Consider the following 19685-nt stretch of genomic DNA (forward strand, 5'->3'; position numbering starts at 1 on the left):
ATATTAAGAATCACTGGTATTTCTCTTATATCAACATTAGGATGTTTTTTTCCTGACGGAAAGTTGCCTATGAGCACTGTACTAACCTAGTTAGCACTTTCTTTTTTTTGGTAAACTGTCAAAGGAGAGAGCAGGTGCTGTCTAGTTTTGCAATAAAAGCAAGAGCATACCGCCCTCTGGTGTTGAAAAAGCTAGGAGATCCAAAGATTGGAAACAGAAATAATGCATTTAAAAACAAATGTCTTATTTTCTCTTTAAATAAATGTGATATACAAATATATAGTTAACATTTTGAATCCTGGAAAATAAATGCCAAATATGATTTTTAACCTATTTTTTAGACTTGGTTACAAAAAACATGTTGACTAGACAGAAAATGTTATCTTTAATATTTTACTTTTTTTGGTAATTTTAATTACATTGTTTTAATTATAGTTTTGGATGAGCATTTTAAAAGTTTAGTAAAGATAAATTAGTTATAATACTTTATCTCCTAGTATTTTTAATTACTTTGGCTTATATTATAAAAATTAGCTGTAAATTTCTTTTAATTGTTAAAAAAGTAAAGAACACAACTCTGAAGCACAGATCACTCAACTGGAAGAGGTGATTTTATAGGTCCTTTTGTAGCCAGATTCAGTGCCTAGTGAAAAATCTTTTCCATTGCCTGAAATGCAAGATGAAGGATTGACTGAAAAGTTCATAAGAAAAAGTCTTCTAGAAAATAACATAAACAGAAAGTTAATGATTGAAATTCAAAGAGAAACTTATTTATCATTGTATCCCCAAAATTATAGACTGAGACCAAGTAAATCTGGGGAACAATATACCAACATTAATATCTATAATCCAAATATCTTCAGCCCACCACTGCCTGTGGGTACAAATGTAGTCAAAGATACTAAGAGCCTACATACTACTAGCTCTTCTCTCTTGTCACACAGTCATTTCAGTGCCCTTCAGGGTCTCATCGTGATTGCCATTTGGTAGGTTCATCTTGGATTTCTGGCCTGTCACCAGTCTTCCTACCCAGAAATTACTGAATGTGTCCCAGCAAGGCCACTGCAGCAGGCACCCACCATGGAAACACTATTGTGCGTACAGAGCCATAGCTTCCAATCCCTCCGGTGCTCTGTGTGCATTAGGGTCTTCACCAAATTCTGCAAATCAACTTAGGTAAATGGTTAGAAGTGTACTTGCCACTCCCTGAATATTCAAGTTGATCACAGATGCCAGGACCTATCTCAGGGGTAGATGAAACTTTGACTTTTGAGGATCCTGCCACTCTTTTTACTACAAGTATTTTATTTGCCTTTTAGGAGCAGATAAATATGAATTTTGTGTTTTAATATTCAAATTTGGACTTATCAGACACAATTGATACATCATTATATTCTAGTTATAAGTAAATTTAAAGATAATTTGGTTGTAATTGATTTTCTAATTTTCAAAAGCTTAGATGTGAAGTCTCAGATTCTTGTTCTAATAGAACTATTATAAATATTATAACATGGAATATCAATTTAACTGAATTACGATTATTAAAATTCTATACATCTAATTTAGTATTGGGTTATGCTTGAGGGTAGAGGGAGGAGTTTAGTGTGAAAAGATAATATACAGACTAGGCTACTGAAAATTTACCCACAATCATCTTGGGAAGAAACATAGATCAATAAAAATGTAAAGGTATCACAAAAAAGATAGGGAGAACTTGCTCTTCTGATATTTAAATATTATTGGGAAAAATATTGCCAGCGACCAGCGTAAACAAGGAAGACTTATTATTCACCAGATTAATGAATTTTAGAGTTTAAAGCAACTTAATGTTAGCAAACTCACCCCCTTTTAAAATTTTCTATTTACATTTTTGGTAATATTTTTATATAGTACATTCTTTATATAAAAGTAGTACATTGTTCTTATAGTAAATTCAAATGATACAGAAAAGTATAAGAAATACAGAGATGATCAACCTTTTGATGAGCATTCTTTTAAATCTTCCTTGATGAATGGATACATGAAAATCAAAAGATAAACAATTATGTTAGGTTTCTTTATTTTTCTAATGAAGAAACTGAAGCTCAGACTTGTTCTTCTACCTGTACTTTCCTGGAGAAAATAACATTTTCTCCCAAGGTATACCTTGGGGTAGAGAATGAAGGTGAATATATGTCGGATGTGAATAAGTTATTGAATTGGCATAATTATTTTCTGCATGTGACAAATATTCTTTGCTTGACAAATTTAGTCAGTCTCCTGAACCTTCTTGTAGGCCTATCTGTGCACTTTCTTGTAAAATCTAGTTTTACCAAGAGCCCTGCTAATTCAATTGTGCCAGAACCTCCCACCTTCAATATCTGATCACCTTTGATATATAATTCCTCATCTTCCATCATCCCCCAAATGATGTCTGAGCACTGTGGCATATCTTAAGCAAGAATCCTTTTAGGTGGATTTAGCCAGAACCCCTCCTTACTCACTTAATTTTCTAGTCACTGACCTCTACCCTATCCCTTGGCTATAAATCCCCACTCACCCATGCTGTATTGAGTTGAGCCCAATCTCTTTACCCCACTATAAAACTGCTGTCTTTCTTATACCTGTCATAATAGTCCTGAATAAAGTTGATCTTACCTCTTCACAAGTATTGAATATTTTGTTCTTTAAATGTGCTATACAAAGTGGTCTACAAAGTGCTGTAGATTCCATGCTGAATAAATCACAGTCCCTGGCTTCATGAAGTTCATGGATAATTAGATTGAAATATCCTGTGATAGAGGCTATCCTAGGATAGCACATTGGAGACATACTCATCTAAACTAGCTTTTGCAAGGTCAGGAGTGATTTTTCTTGGAATAGTTTTATCTAACTTGAATTTGTTAAAATGAGTAAGAGCTGACTAGATTTAGATATGGCAGAGACAACATTGGTCAATCCAGAACTGCAAATTGTTCAACATGTAAAGTGTGGGAATGACAAGATAAATGGATTTTGTAAGAGAAACTCTTTCAAAAAGCTTGACTATAAAGGTAAAGAAATATATTAAGGCAGTTGCTTGGGTTGGGGTGATGTAGCTGTGGTAAAACATTTTATGAAGATGTGAGTTAAACTTTTTAAGAAAATTATACCTGGAGTCTCAAACTAAAATAAATATGGGGCCAAACATGTAGACTAAGAGTAGCAAGCAAATGGTGGAGACTAAAATCATTCAGATATCAAAATATTGTTAAGTACCAAACAAAACATATGTAGATATTTTTACGGTCATTACTAAGAAATGATTGCCCCCAGATTTTAACTAAGTCCTCATAAAAGAGAGGTAGAAGTTCTAGAAAAGAGGCAGGGGAGAAAAAGTTTGTCTTTACAAGAAATACCCATTTTCCATGCATCAGGAAGCAAATAAGTAAGGTGAAAATTTCTTAGGTGTGAGAAATATTGATGGCAGTCAACTCGGCTCCCAAGGTGATGTTCAGCTAGTTCAACCCTCATTTTCTATTTTCATGTAAAGGAAAATAGAATTAGATAGTGGGGCTATCAGGCTTAGAAATTATTGAAATTGTCAAAATATGTCTAGGAATGGAAATGAAAAAACAATAATGGATACAAGAAGGGTTTCATCATTTCCCTTTTATTGTAACTAGTTATGTTATAATTTTAAGTAATACCATAGGATAAAATTATTTTTTGTATAATCACAACCACATAAAAACATATATAAACAAATACAACTACATAAAAACTACATAAAAACAAATTACGTATAGAGAAACAACTAGAAATACATGAAGTTTTTGTTAACAAATGTTTGCAAATTTTCATGCTTTTGTAGTAGAAATATACATAATTTTGCAAAGAAAAAACTTAGTGTCAGTTTTTAAAAACATTTTTAACATCTCCTTTGTAGATGAGACAATTTCCAGAAAAAGAGTTGAGAGAAAATTGTTCATAAGACTATATCTAAACAAGGAAGCATACCATATATTTCATTTCTTCAGTCATCTTTTTAGTTCCCTTATAAATTGCTTATTTGGAATGAGAAGAAAATGGAAATAGAAAAATGGAAACGTTGTTACATAGATCGCTGTTTAATGCTCATACTCATCACATTAAATCTAATTTGCAAAAAAGTTAAACTGTTAAGGGTAAAAGTTAAGAAGTTAAAGGTAACTTTAAAACCATCCAGTGTCAAGACAGGGAAAAAAAGAGAAAAATTTTCTGGAAATGAAAGGAAGATAATAAATAAACAGGAGAAATTAAGAATAGATGAAAATAAAAGAACTTAGGTATTTTTTATGATGATATGAGCTACCGTTGAATTTGCAGATATACCTGGAAAATATTAGACTGTTAATAAAGGTTAATACATTTATATGTTGAATGGATGCTGGATGAATGCCTCCCCTATGGGAGAAAATAGTAGCATATCCAAAATGGAACTGAATTTTAGACACCCCAGCTGGTCCTACTTTAATTCTGAATATCACAGTAAACATTACCCCCAAATCTACACAAAAATGAGAGAGATGTCAAAGATCTATCTCAAAATCATCTCAAGGTCCTAAGGGAATTGTTTGAATTTTAGAGTTCCTTTGAACAAATACAGGCATTCAAAGGTGTTTAATGCTATTTAATTCTGGATTATACCTTCTGGAGATGTTATTATTTCATTGGTGTTAAAGGCAAAATTTGATGATGAAATCTTGACTATAAGAACAAATACAGAGTTCTATGCAATGATTCATTTACTAGATCTCTCCACTTGGTCACAAATAGCATTTCTGCTACTTATTTGTAAGTTTTAAATGCCAAAGAGAAAAAATATCCAATTAGTGTTTTCCTTCTTCTCAAAGTTCTTATGTTTTTCTAATAAACAAGATAAATATATAGATATTTGCATTTTTATTTTAATAAAAGTGAACTCTTCCTTTTGAAAAATCATGTTGTTTTTCTGCTCTAGAAAACAAGACCTATGAAAATGGTAAATAGGCACTATATATATATATATATCTCCAGGAAATGGTGATAAAAGAAATCGCCTGACATTTACTCTTCTATTTACTGAGTTGCTTTCATAATCTTTTGAAGTGTGAATATAGCTGATAGCTCAGAGCTATGTACCTAGTATAATATTATTTTACAATATAATATGGTGGTAGTAATGTTATCATTATGTTGGAAATGACACTTTTAAGAGTGTGTACTGATAAAAACGCACACTTTGGGGACTAAAATAAATTTATATTATGTCACTGAAATCAAGAAAATATGAAGTGTATAAAAGTTCAGTAACAGTCACTGGTTATAAGAGTAGAAAAAATCATTATTTCAGAAAATCATAAACTAAGCATACTGTTTTTATTTTGATTAAATATAACAATTACTCATCATGCAGTACCTTCATTTTGAAAAAGTTGTATACATAGGTATGGTTGTTGAAGCCTGGACGCTAAAAGGAGCTCCAAGGGATCAAACCATGTGATATCCACCAATTCTTAGTCTCAAATTCTGTTGAATAATAATGGATATTTTTAGAAAGCACTCAGAATCTTAAGAGACTAAATCCATCTTTGGCTAAAGCCTCTATGATATTTATTATTCTCTTAAAACCAGGTTAAATAATTTCAATTAGCTGTGCCTTCTGGAGTAATGTTTTTCAGGAATCTTTTACTCTGACCCAGAAAAGAAATCACCCCATTGGGATTCAAAAACACATAAAATATATACACACAAAGCTAACAAACTCATGTTTCCTAAAGCGCTACTTACCCTCACTACATGAAGTACATCAATATTTTTATTTTGGTCTATTTCATTGCCATTTATGTGTTGGTGAATTATAATTTTGGGAAAAATGCATCTGTCTTGAAAGATGATTATAAATTTTGGAATTCTCCCTAAGAGAGTGTGAGGGCCATCAATATATGGGAATAAATGGTTAAATGTTTACATATCACAATTTTAATTAAAACCATTGCTTTATTAATATGAAATATAAGCTAATTCTTTATAATATTCCTAAGATAAAAGAAAGAACTCAAGAAGCATATGAAAATGAGATACTTGGTAAAATATGCCCTCCCACCCCATGTATCATGAAAAGTCAAAGTTGAATTATTCCAAATTCTTCAGTCATCTCAGCTTACAACACAGTTTCTTTTGTGCTAATCCAGTTCTCTTCTAGATTGTTTTCCGCCTTTTGGGTAGATATTTCTGGCTTTGAATATCTGAAATAAATTCAGATGAAATATTCAAATTTAAATAAAACTTGCTGATATCTGTGTTAAATTATTGTTATACTAACAGTTAAATTCTTGGTTTCATCTAACTTGGTTTTTCTCACCAGTGCAATGGTGGCATATAGAACACTGGCATCAAAAATCACCAGGAGCATGATCTCAGTCCCTTTTCTAAACCCTCTAAATCCCGAATTCCTCATTTTAAAAATAGACTAATAATGACTAACTAACAGGGTGATGAATGCAAAAAAATGTACTATAATGACTGTCAAGAAGTAACCACTTATTAAATGCTAGTAAATATTATTGTATTTTTTTTCAATTTCAGCTAACTTTAATGAGCCTCTGTGATCATCTGTATAGCTCATGATACCACCTTCAAAAAAGAAAAAGTCACTCATAAATTCATTGTGATTCCTAGCCCCTAGCTTACTTCTGAATTTTCTTCTTTCCAAAAAATAGCAATAACTATAATACTTTCTTCAGTTGCCTTGTTTAATAATTCCTCTACTGCTACCAGAAATTACTAGAAATTTACAATGTTTGAGAACTCTTGGTAAATGGATTTCACAAACTGTATTTTTTTAAAAAATCTATAAATTTTGGAAATAAGTCAAAGAACATTTTAAAAACAGATATACAAAACAATAATTTCACATTACCTAATCTTCAAAGAGAGTGAAAGATTCTGAGAGATATTTATTCCACTACTACTGAGGTGATGAGTCACATTTGGAAGGTGAAAAGAAAAGAAAAGAAGAGAAGAGAGATGAGAAGAGAAGACGAAAGAAAGAAAAAAGAAAAGAAAAAAAGAGAAAAGAAGAAAAAGAGAAAAGAAAAGAAGCCAGCAAGGAAGCCAGCACCTAAAAGCTTCCTTTTTTTTTTCTCACCAAAGCCTGCACAGGGGTCATGCAGCTGCACTTTTTTGGGGATATGTTGTCACAAAAAATAATGAATAGGTGTCTCCAAATTTTTAAAGTAGATTTATTAGGACAGGTGAAAGGCAGATTTAGCAGACTTGGGATCAAAGCCTATTTAACTTGCTTGGTATGGTGGTTAAGGAAATGTAACCTAACAAATGCTCTTTACTTGTTCATCCATGCATTTGCCCATTCATTCTATAAGAAAAACATCATGATGTAAGGGGAAAACAGGGCAAAGAGCTCCTGCTTGTGCCTTTTGTTTCCAGCTGGTCTCAGGTTCATCCTGCACAATGCACTGGATTAAGGTAAAGTCTAGCATATCACTAAAGACTCCTTAAGAATACATGACACATATTTTTAGGATTTTGAAATAGCATTTGATGTCTTCACTATTACCCTTAAATGAATATGCCTATTTTTTATGTCTAATTTAACATCTGTCTTTTTAAAAATGATCTCAATTTTATTGACTTTTCCAAGGTTCTTAAGTTGGTGTTCCTACCCTACACTCTGCCTTGTTTTTTTTTTTGTTTGTTGTTTGTTTGTTTTTTCCTTTGTAAGGGACACAGCACTATATAATAAACCTACTTTTCCTCCATGTGTTTCTTCTTTATACTCACACTACTGCCACCCTCATTACACTTCTGACTCCAGATATATGGGGCAATGCTTTGTGACACCGATTGGTTGTCCTACAATTCAATTCAATCTGGCACTAACCAGAGTTATTTCAGACCCCACATGTTTAGGGCTCAGTCCTAGGACACTGCCCCTCACCTTCTGAAGATACCAATTGCAAGTTGTAGGTCCCCAGGTTTTCCACAACCACTCTGACTTTGAGACAAATCAGAGGTTCTTATGACCTCACCTTGGATTCGGATTTGATGGTTTGCTAGGAAAGTCACAAAACTTAGGGAACCACTTATTTCATTTACCAATTTACTGTATGATAAAAGATACAGATGAACAGCCAGATAAAGAGATACATAAGATAAAGTATGGTAGGGTCCTAAGCGCAAGAGTTTCTGTCCCTATGGAGTTGGGGTGCATCCACATTTGTGGATATGTTCACCAACCTGGAAGCTCTCCAGATCCCAAAACCTTGGGAATTTTATGGAGGCTTCATCATGTAGGCATGATCCATTATTGACCTAGTTTCCAGTCCCTCTCCCCTTCCTGTAGGATGAGGGTGAGGCTAAAAGTTCTAAGCATCTAAACAGGGCGTGGTCTTTTTAGTGACCACCAGGAACCCACCAAGCATTGCCTCATTAGAACAAAAGATACTGCTCTCACCCAGGAAATTCCAAGAACTTTAGGAGCTCTGTGTCAGGAACCAGTGTCAAAAACCAAATATTATATCTAAAGATGCTCTTAGTGCTCTTATTGTAGGAAATAACAAGTCTTTTAGGAGCTTTATGCCAGCAACAGGAGGACAGATACACATGTATGTGTGTGTATATACATATTTTTTTCTATTACTTCACAACAAGAGATTCAGGCAAATCACAGACTGCATTGCTTTGGCATCCCAAACAATGCCAAACCTCTTCTGTCTCAGGCATAGGACATAAGTAAACATCTCTGGTTTACCATCTTTTATTTTCCAGACTTCTCACTTGCACTGCCTAATTTTTGTTAGGGAAGGATAAGTGGGAGGACTGAATGGGAAGAAGGATAAGTCCTTAGGTTAAAATACACACACACACACACACACACACACACACACACACACACACACACACGTTCACATTCAAACTCACATATCCACAATGGTGATAATATGTATCTCTCATTCTTCTAACTCTGAACATATTAATGTTAAATAAATGTCATATTTAAATTTTATTTATTCTTTTGGTTGGCAGATTCTAGTTCCATATGCTTTTTAATTTTTTTTTCACTATTACATATTAAGATGAGCCATTCTAATATGCAAAACTGACATCTCATCCTTTGTGTATTCAAAAATAAAAATCACATCTTTAATGTCAGAATAGATAAGGATTTAACAAAGTAGTGTCATCCATTTTTTAAATTCCTTACTAAATTGCCTCTTAAAATACTAAGCAAACCCACAAAGTATGTGAATTAGTCTGTTCTTGTGGGTGATCCAGGGGATGGGGTGGGGTGGGGATGGAGCTAATTCCCTGTACACTTAACGGATTTTAAAACCAAATACATGAGCTTGGAAAAATCTAGCAGTAGATATAATATAAGACTGCATAATTTCCTTTGGCGAATTTTAAATTTTTCAATATTTATTACACATATTGTTTAATTTAATTTTTAGTTTTAAAATGAACTTTATGGCCATGTTCATATATACACAAAACTAGAGGATACAGCATAATTGATTTGTACATTTTAATCAAACCAAAACCTTTTCATTGCTGTATTTCATTTCTTTTATTAAAATACAATTCAGTTTGTTTATAGAGAATAGAGTATTTTGATACTTGAAAAGTTTTTGGAGATCAAATAATTATCTTAAATAATTATTTTTGATAGCAGTATTAGTAAGTGCCTAACATGGAAGTTAATTTTTCTTTAAAGTAAATATGAAACCACTAGGGGGATTTTTCAAATTGGTAAAAATTCAAGTCTATATATAAATAGAATCTGAAGAATTGAAATGTTTGGTAGAAATTTAAAAATTTTTAATTGTGGATAGTTGAGGTTGTTTTTATTTTTTCCCAAAATCTAAGGCATAGACAAACGTTATTCAACTGTTGAATTTTATTTAAATTACCAGGAAAAATGTATTTCAGAACATCAGAACATAAAAATATAAAATGGGAGTAGTATCATATTATAGTTTAATCATTTAGTCTAATAATCTTTTTTTGATGTCCATTTATTTGTGTTTGAGAAAGAGGAGAGGCAGAGAGAGATGGGAACAGAGGATCCAAAGTGCACTTTCATCACAGAGCAATCGCAGGGCAGGTGGGGCTCAAACTCACTAACTGCGATATCATGGTCATGACCTGAGCTGAGACTGGATGCTCAACCAAAGAGTCACCCAGATGCTCCATAGTTTAATAATCTTTTAATCATTAATAGCTATTAATTACACAGGTTCTTCAAATTTAAAAAAAACCCAAAAACCTATAAAATATTTACAAAATGATACAATATGTATAATATACAACTCATATTACATGTTAATTTGATTTTCTGTGATGTTGTATGTCAATAGTATTATTGTGTATTAAAGTATATGTGTCACAAATTGAAAACATGAACTTTTTTGATTGTTTTCTACTAGTTTGACAAGAGTTTGGTAAACTGGGAATTTGAAAATTCCATAGTCTAAACCAGTTTTGAGAATTAAGAAAATTTTTTATAGAAAGCAATTCACTAAAAATTAGAGTCATCCATCAAAACAAATAAAATAGAATAATGGAAAATTATATCCATTTGTGGTAAAGCCATTTGGGGAAAAATTTTTTTAATTCTCTCTACATTCTTTTTCTTTTGAACTAAAGAAAGTGATATGGAAATAGAACATATGATTATTAGATAAAATTTAATAATGAATAAATTATAATTTAGCTATTAAATTATAATTTATTTTAAATCATAATGTATTAATAATTAATAATTATAATTAATAATGTTAATAATGAATATAATATCAATATTATAATTACATTAAAATAATAAATTTATTAATAATGAATAAAAATTCAAATTTAATTTCGATTATAGGGGCAAGCCAAATTTAGAATGTGCTTTAAGACAAACATGTCAAAGCTTTTCTTCTCATCTAGGCTTCCTGGCCTCTCATTAGAGGGGTCTGAGGATGGTTGTTCCCATTTTGTTCTTTCTCCTATAGCTCCTCCATCACTTTGCTTCTAAGAATAGAGAAAGAGAAATCCTGTGTATTTTGGCTGGTATGGTGAAGAAGACCAAGTGTCTCCCTGCAACTTCAGAAAAGGATGTGTTATTAAAGGGAAAAACCTGTAACAACTGTATATACTTAAGACAAAATCATTCCCTCAGCTTGGCACTCCAGATACTTAGCAGACACTTAGAACATGTTTCACTGTTCCAACGCATACACAAATATTTGATTTTCTAATTCTTTATGTAAATAATGTTTACCAGTCCTATAGAAGCAATCTTTATGGTTATTAACATTTTACACTAAAACTTTCTTTCTTAGCTCTCTCTTTTATAAGTTTATTTATTTATTTTGAGAGAGGGGGAAGTGGGGCAGAGAGAGAAAGGGAGACAAAGAATCCCAAGCAGGCTCCCTCTGAGCTGTCAGGACAGAGCCTGATGTGGGTCTTGAACTCACCAATCCATAAGATCATGACCTAAGCTAAAAGAAATCAGGAGTGGTGCGCTTAACCAACCAAGCCACCCAGATGCCTCTCTTAAGTCTTTTTTTTTTTTTTTTTTTTGAGATGACTAGTTTGAAAAATGATCTCTTTCTTTGGCAAAATGAAATAGGAATCTGTATTCTTGAAGACATGAAAAAAATCTACTCTAATAGTAAAAACCTAGACTGTAAACTTTAAGCTATTAATATTTTAGCATATTAACACACTAAAATTATCTTTGATATGTATTTTTCTTATATATAAGCATCCATATCACATAAACATTTGTATTTATATTTCTGTCTTAGTCATTACATTTCTCCTTTTTTTCAGATAATGTTTAAAGGATTCTGCATCAGTCTTTGGTATTGGACATACTCAAAATCCCTTCTTCAACTTTTGCTCTCCTGGTCCATTGTCTTCCAGCTTTAACTTACTTGTGATCCCTTCAAACATTTTACATGGTTTGCAATGGTTACATGAACTTTTGGGAAGTGATAATTGCACCATCTCATACTTTATTCACTATGGCACTTTAGAAAAAGAAATTGGAAAAAACTTACAAAGCAGTATTTTAAAAAATGAATCTTATTGTGAAGCTTCGGAGAAGTTTTCGAACATTGATTGTTCTTTTAGCTACCTTTTGTTTGGTGAGCATTGTCATTTCTGCCTATTTCCTCTACTCTGGCTATAAACAGGAAATGACTGTTATTGAAACCACTGCAGAAGCAGAATGTGCTGACATCAAAATTCTACCATATCGGTCAATGGAGCTGAAAACAGTTAAACCTATTGATACATCCAAAACTGATCCTACTGTCCTCCTATTTGTGGAGAGCCAATATTCTCAACTTGGTCAAGATATCATAGCTATCTTGGAGTCTAGCCGATTTCAGTACCAAATGGTCATTGCCCCTGGCAAGGGGGATATACCTCCTCTTACAGATAATGGCAAAGGGAAATATATTTTAGTTATTTATGAAAATATTCTGAAGTATGTCAGCATGGACTCATGGAATCGAGAGCTTTTAGAAAAATACTGTGTGGAATACAGTGTTAGTATAATTGGTTTTCATAAAGCCAATGAGAACAGCTTACCAAGTACACAATTAAAAGGCTTTCCATTAAACCTTTTCAATAATCTAGCTCTAAAGGACTGTTTTGTCAACCCTCAGTCTCCTTTGCTGCATATTACCAAAGCCCCCAAGGTTGAGAAAGGCCCTCTTCCTGGGGAAGACTGGAGTATTTTCCAATATAATCATTCAACCTACCAGCCTGTGCTTTTAACTGAATTACAGACAGAAAAATTCCTTTCATCCTCATCCAGCAAACCACTCTATGCGACAGTGATTCAGGATCTGGGGCTTCATGATGGAATTCAGCGCGTTCTTTTTGGCAACAACTTAAACTTTTGGCTACACAAGCTCATCTTCATAGATGCCATCTCCTTCTTGTCAGGGAAGAGGCTGACACTGTCCTTGGACAGGTACATCCTTGTGGACATTGATGATATCTTTGTTGGGAAAGAGGGAACAAGGATGAATGTCAAAGATGTAAAGGTAAGAACATTTATAAATAACATCGTAATTTTTGTTTCACTAACTGTGGTATTAATAAAATGTAATTTTGAATATTTTAGATTCCTACTTATGCAAAGTTTTAAGATGCAGTATGTTTGAAATAAAATAGGCATTAAAAATATTGAACTAAGCCTTAACTATTCCTCACACACATACCCCAGATGCTTTGTAGGGAATAGAACTACAATATCCCAAAGAATATTTACAATTAATTTCCTTGCTCTTCTTAGACCTTGCTCAAGAACTCTGTAGAACTGGCTTTCTCCTTCTAGCACATGTTGTAGTTTGTAGCAGTGAGACCCATATAGTCATAAAACTCGATTCTTCGACTGATCCCCTGCCCTCCTTGGGTTTGGCAGTGGTGGTTGAAATACAAGATGGAGAAGTACCTCTTGTAACTTCAAGTAAGCATAGTGTTTGTTTACATGAAATGTTAATATACTTGTAAATGTAGATATGAGCAAAAATGTAGTTTTATAGAGAATGCGTATTGGACTTGAACTCAGAACTCTTCCCTTATTATCTCTTTTATAAATTTATCATATTGTTTTGGGTAACACAACAGTGTTTGACTTTATAACAAATTAACCTTGCGATTGTTACTAGATAAACAAAAAGCCAAATATGGTATACTAGGTTAGGTAGGTAATTCTAAGAATAATTCCTTCTTTTTTTTTAATCTTGATTCAGTATTCTCATTTGTGCCTATCTTGTCCTGTATGTAACTAAATTCATTCCTGGACAAATAATTGTAGCAAACTACAAACAGAAATAATACGACACAACTTAAAAGAACTAAAGATTATAAAGATCATATCATTTTTTATTCCTGCTGTTAGGCTTTTTATCCTCCAAAGATGAAACCTCAATACTACTTCAAAATGACAGCATTTTCCTATCCTGAGGCCTTATGACCAAGTAGTAAGACATGATTAAAACCAGTGAAGTAAGTTCACTTTCTAAAAATGTTCAAAGTACATGTGAACCGGTGGCCTCTATTTTTAATGAGCCACCAAATGAAGCATCACTTGACTGGTACCCAAATACTTCATTTTGGACATTGTTGTAAAGGGATTAAATGATGCCCCTTGAGTTCTGTCTAGATTTTTCTGTTTCTTTCTTACTTGTTTTGTATTTACTATTCCTTTAATTAATATAAACTGTAGTTTTATATTTATTTCAGTATCATAAACAAGCGTTATATGTTTCAAAAGTTTCTCAAGTGATTCGTATCCTGAAACCCTAAAAGGAGAGGGTTTCCTAATTTCAATTTAACAAAGTATATGAGTTGAAAAACTTTATGACTCTAACAAACTTTTCCAGCCTAAATTCAGCTATTTCACTTACTCTCAATAAAAACTTACAAATAACTATTCACCACTATACAGTATTCACTGATGACTTTTTAAGTAACATAACCCCAAACAATAATGGAATACTGAAATTTAACAAAACTGGAACAATGTCACAGGCAGAGAAAGGATCAGAAAGATTGTATGTGTATGTGTATGTGTGTGTGTGTGTCTATATATACATATATATATATATATACACATACATATATATACATATATATATACACATACATATATATATACATATATATATATATATAGAGAGAGAGAGAGAGTGTGTGTATGTGCACATGTATCTTAATTATACACTCAACACTCACCCACCCACACACACACACTCACACACCCTGACTGTCACTTTGAAAAAAATACTTTTTCATGCCCCTTTTGGTGTTGTTGCTGGTTCTTCCTCAGAACTATTAATCAAAGAGTATCAGAAAATTGATTGGAACTGAGGGTTATTACCCTCTTAGTTAATTAAAGGTCAAGAGGAAACACAACTTTCCAAATATAAAAATTCTAGTCCCAGTCCTTGGCATTTGATTTTTATTTTGACCTTATTTTTTGGATTAATATGATTTTGTGGGAAAAATTTTAAATTATGTGTAGAAAAGTTCTTAATGCTCTCATGTTCTTCATTGTCATGTCCTTTTCTGGTATTGTAGCATTTAATCTTATACTTTGGTAAAGATGAGGAGAAATCTGTCCTCCTTCAAACTCTGCCCAAATTTTCTAAAGCAGAGGTATTGCATGGCTGCTGACATTTTTCTCTATTATACTGAAATGAGAGTAGAGGTACTCTGTTCCTCAACAGAACACATTTAGGAAAGCTGGAGAGTTGTGTTTGAAAATTATTGGTTATATACATGACTGGACTCTTCTTGGGCCATTCACACAATTAGACCTGGAGTATATAGCTGGGAGCATTTAACAACAAACACACCTTTGTGTGCAATACCACCTCACGCTATTGACAAAAAATATATTAGTGTATTTTAGCTTGAGCACATTTTCCCATTTTGAGATAGAGATTCACGATCATACTGCTAAAGAATTAGCATTTTTAAGGTACAGCATTTGATGCAATAAAAAGAGCACATGTTTTCTTTTAATCAAACTTGAAAACCCGCATTCTTTTCACTACATGGTTCTGCCTGACCCAAGCTACCGTAGATCTAGCTTCTTTTAGAAACTTGCATATTTTATTTGATTTCATCATGCCTTCCTCCATCCAAAGCCACTGAGACAGAAATTAGTGTGTTCATTTCCAAGGCAAGCAAAATTAAGCTCACGCAGGTGCAGTAACTATCATCTAATTGCTGCCAAAATTTTATTGCATGTGTAAAAACTTAAGAGGGGCGCCTGGGTGGCTCAGTCGCTTAAGCGTCCCTCTTGATTTTGGCTTAGGTCATGATCACAAACTGAGCTGACAGCACACAGCCTGCTTGAGATTCTCTCTCCTTCTCTCTCTGTCCCTCCCCGGCTCATGCTGTCTCTCTTTCTCTCTCTCTCTCAAAATAAATAAACTTAAAAACAAACCCTCAAGATAGAAGAAATTATTCATGTATATAATCTTCTAGAATTATATTTCAAAAGTTTGTAAAATATTAGCTATCAGTAAAGTCAGAAAATATGGTCATGTTTTGACCTGGGAGTATTTCTGTGTAATCTTCAAGGCAATCAGAAAATATTCCTGTACATCTAAGGTTCTATTAGCAGTATGACCTCAGGTTATTTAGAGTGGTGTCTTAAACACTTGGATTTATTCTTTCCTAGTTTTGAAAACAAATTTTTTTCATAATGGCCTTAATTACATGTATGTAAGCAAAAATAATAAAGGCCATCCTGATTATTAAAGTTTTAATTTTAAAAAACTTCTTGCAGTCAACTAATTAGATTTCTGTGGGAAATGGTTTACCCTTGGTTGAAACATTTGGTATAGTCATAGATGTTTGGTAGAATTAAGATAATATATTCTTTTTTCATAGTTTCCTAAGACAGAATAAATGTTTTTTTTTTTTTCCCAATGAGGGCTTTGAAAACATGAACATGGTAAATGTAAGCTTCCATATGGACAATGAAATCAGAATTATTTTTGATTCTACCAATAATTTTGGTACTTTAATCAATTTTGTGACCTCTTGTATTTTTTCTGTTGGCAGTAAGCATCACTATTAGCATTTTTATATGTCTTTACACTTCTTGAGAAAATTAATTTATTCATTTATTGAACATCTACTGTATATAAGACTATATCTAAAACAGTATATGTGTAATAAATCTGACATTCTTATTTAAAGTTCTATATGATCCAGTTCAATTTACCTTTTCAACATTTATTTGTAATACTTCTCAAAACACACTGCTTGTAGTAGGCTAGCCCCTGTCTATCCCTCAGCTGTAGCTTGTTCATGTCTACTTGACCTCTCAGTTTCTGTGCTTTGACTAAAATATGTTTCCTGAATTGACCCATATTTCAAAAGATACCTTAAGTCCTACTTCTTATGAGAAAGTGACACATGTCCTAATGACCCTGGTAGGTGGTGATTTCTCTTTAAATTGAGTCCCTGAATAATCACTGACCTTAACTCTCACTTAGCATCCTCATGCACATGAGCCAACTTCAACATTAGACAGTGAGACAAGTTTTCTTATACATGTACTTTTGAGAAAGTATATAGCAAGAAAACTTAGACATGATTTGAAAATACTTCATTGACAATTATTGCACTGTCTTTAACTGTTTGGTGGATGCAGGACTAAATTAGTCATAGACTTGAGTTACTACATTAAAAAAAGTAATTTGAGTAGTTTTGTGGTTTGTCTCAAAACGAGTTGTTTGTACATTTTAAGTAGAGTCAGAACTAGAAAAAAATCTATGTTGTAAACCTAGAGTCTAAAAACAAACGGTTAGCAAGCTAATTGTTTTTTTTTTCCTTTCTTCTCTCCTCCCTGCCCCCCACATTGTTTTTAATGAATCTGTGCCTAGACTAGGGTTAAGAATTGATCCAGATAAAACAATTTAGTGATATCTTAATATGGATGTTATCATGCACTTATTTGACTACATATTTCCTGAACTGAAAATCATATGTTCAAAAATTTAAAGTGCAAAAGAAATTGTGCAAATTGAATGACCGATACATGAAAGATGTTAAGTTAATAGATATAAAGGAGACAATTAATAAAAGATCTTACACTACAGGTAAATGATTTAGGGTTAGGTCCAATAGCTATGTGAAAGTCTCTTTTACACAAGAAAATGATACAATGAAAATATTTTGGCAATTTTTTATATTATTAATGTAAATATTTAAATAAAATCTCAGTTCAAACTTTTGTAGGAATTATGACATTTAAGAGGGACAAGGTTGCTATGAATAGGAAAGAAGAAATCTATCATAAAAGAAAATTTCAAAATCTTGATTAATCATTTGAATAAGGTTGGAAGAGAAAAGAAAAAAAAACTTATGATTTCTAAAGTTGTGATCTAATAAAATAAGAAATTATTGATGCTATGAATATCAGCACAGAAGATGAGAAGCTATATTGGTAATTGAAAGATTAGTTTTATAACATTTTAACATTATGACTGAAACATATTGCTACATCTGACAAATTAATAGAAAAAAATTTTTTTAGAATGCTTGATATCCTAGACTGAATGGAGTCATTATCAAAAAAGGGAGCTGAAAAGTAAAAATTATATGTGGTAAATGGAATCCAGATTTAACATATTAACCAGTGTAGATCCAGCAATGCAGAACAGTCCAGACAGTAGGAGTTGGATGGATGGCCCAGTCAGACAATCAAGCAAGCAGCATCTGAAAGTTGTTTGGCAGTTTCTAAGTAGGTGAGCAAGACATGTAATCAGTTAAGTGTAGCATAACAGCTGGGTAGTGGCCCAGGCAAGTAGGATCAGATTTTATCAAGATATTTCACAACAAACTGAAGATACTCAATCCTGGGATTAGTCTGTAGGCAAAAATAGTCTTCTATCTGAGAAAAAATGGCACAGAAGGCAGTGGCCCAATTATAGAAGAGTAAGATTTGACAATATATGACAACCTGGAGATCAACATAGGGAACATGACAAGGAACTTGGAAGGCAGGAGCTCAAGCATAAAATAACCCTATGCAGAAGAGAGGAGCCATCAGTTAGACCTGCTGAAATTGCAGCCCTGACAATGATCTAGAATTCTTAGGACTGTAAGGGAAGAGCTACATTTAGTTTCTCATGGAATCCTTAGATGCCCAGCTGCAATAATTATACTATTTCAAGTTGCTCAATTGGTTCAAAAGAAAAACAGACACTGTCGGAGGCTTATCATAGGAATGATTCATTTTCTGTATAAACTTAGTTAGAATCACTGTGTCAATTAAAATATTTTTGTAATTTGAGTTTGTCTTGGCTGAAAAGATATGCTCTATATAATGTATTTTGTCAAAGTCAGTAGTGAGTTCAGAAAACTCAGACAAAATTTGAGTTTTGTTTCCAAGCTTGGAAGAGGACAGCCACTATATGGAGGTATTTAATAAAAAAAAATTTTCTGGATGCCTGGGTGGTTCAGTGGGTTAAGTGCCCTACTCTTGATTTCAGCTCATTTCATGATCTCACAGTCATGAGATGGAGTCCTGCATCGAGCTCCACATGGGGCTTCGCGCTGGGCTCTTTTCAGGGCTCCATGCTATGCATGCTTAAGATTCTCTCTCTCCCTCTCTTTCTACCCCTCCCCAACTTGCACGTGCTCACTTTCTCTCATTCTCTCTCTCAAAAAGAAAACTCCTTCCTTCTTTTATTTATAATCATAATGTAAATGTCTCAGATTTTCTTTTCTTCTGAACTTTTTCATGTGGCACCATACATATGACTTTGTCAGTGGAAGAGAACACTATCTCTTCCAAAAGATATTTCTTCATGGAAGTAAATAAGGTCTCTACTTAAAAAAAATTACCAAAATTATATAAAAGTGCACTTTTAAATGATGGAATGAAATAAAGAGAGAGAGAGAAAATATATACTGGTAATATCCCTCCAAATTGGGCATTTAACTAAAAACATTAACATTTTGTTTATTAACTTAAAATAATTTAATTCAATGTCCAAATCATTATTTCTCACCTATGGGCTCCACATTTTTTATTATAAAGTTTACACAAACATAAAATATTCAGTTCTTGTTTTCATTAGAATAGGCAGGACATGTTTCCAGTTATCTGCATTACAAGGTAGAATGCAATATATACCAAGACAAAATGTTGA

General features: G+C 32.8%; 1 protein-coding gene across 2 annotated transcripts in view; it reads left to right on the plus strand.

Annotated features, from left to right (window-relative positions):
* The window catches only part of LOC122217932 (bifunctional heparan sulfate N-deacetylase/N-sulfotransferase 4-like), a 388528-nt gene that overhangs the window by 129290 nt on the left and 239553 nt on the right, over window positions 1–19685 (plus strand). For both annotated transcript variants that reach the window (XM_042935647.1, XM_042935648.1), the window contains one exon: window positions 11821–13046. In XM_042935647.1, the coding sequence (XP_042791581.1) occupies window positions 12069–13046 (978 nt within the window). In that variant the 5' untranslated portion in view covers window positions 11821–12068. The remainder of the gene's footprint in view (window positions 1–11820; window positions 13047–19685) is intronic.

The sequence above is a fragment of the Panthera leo genome, chromosome B1 (genome assembly GCF_018350215.1).
Source record: "Panthera leo isolate Ple1 chromosome B1, P.leo_Ple1_pat1.1, whole genome shotgun sequence".
NCBI lineage: Eukaryota > Metazoa > Chordata > Mammalia > Carnivora > Felidae > Panthera > Panthera leo.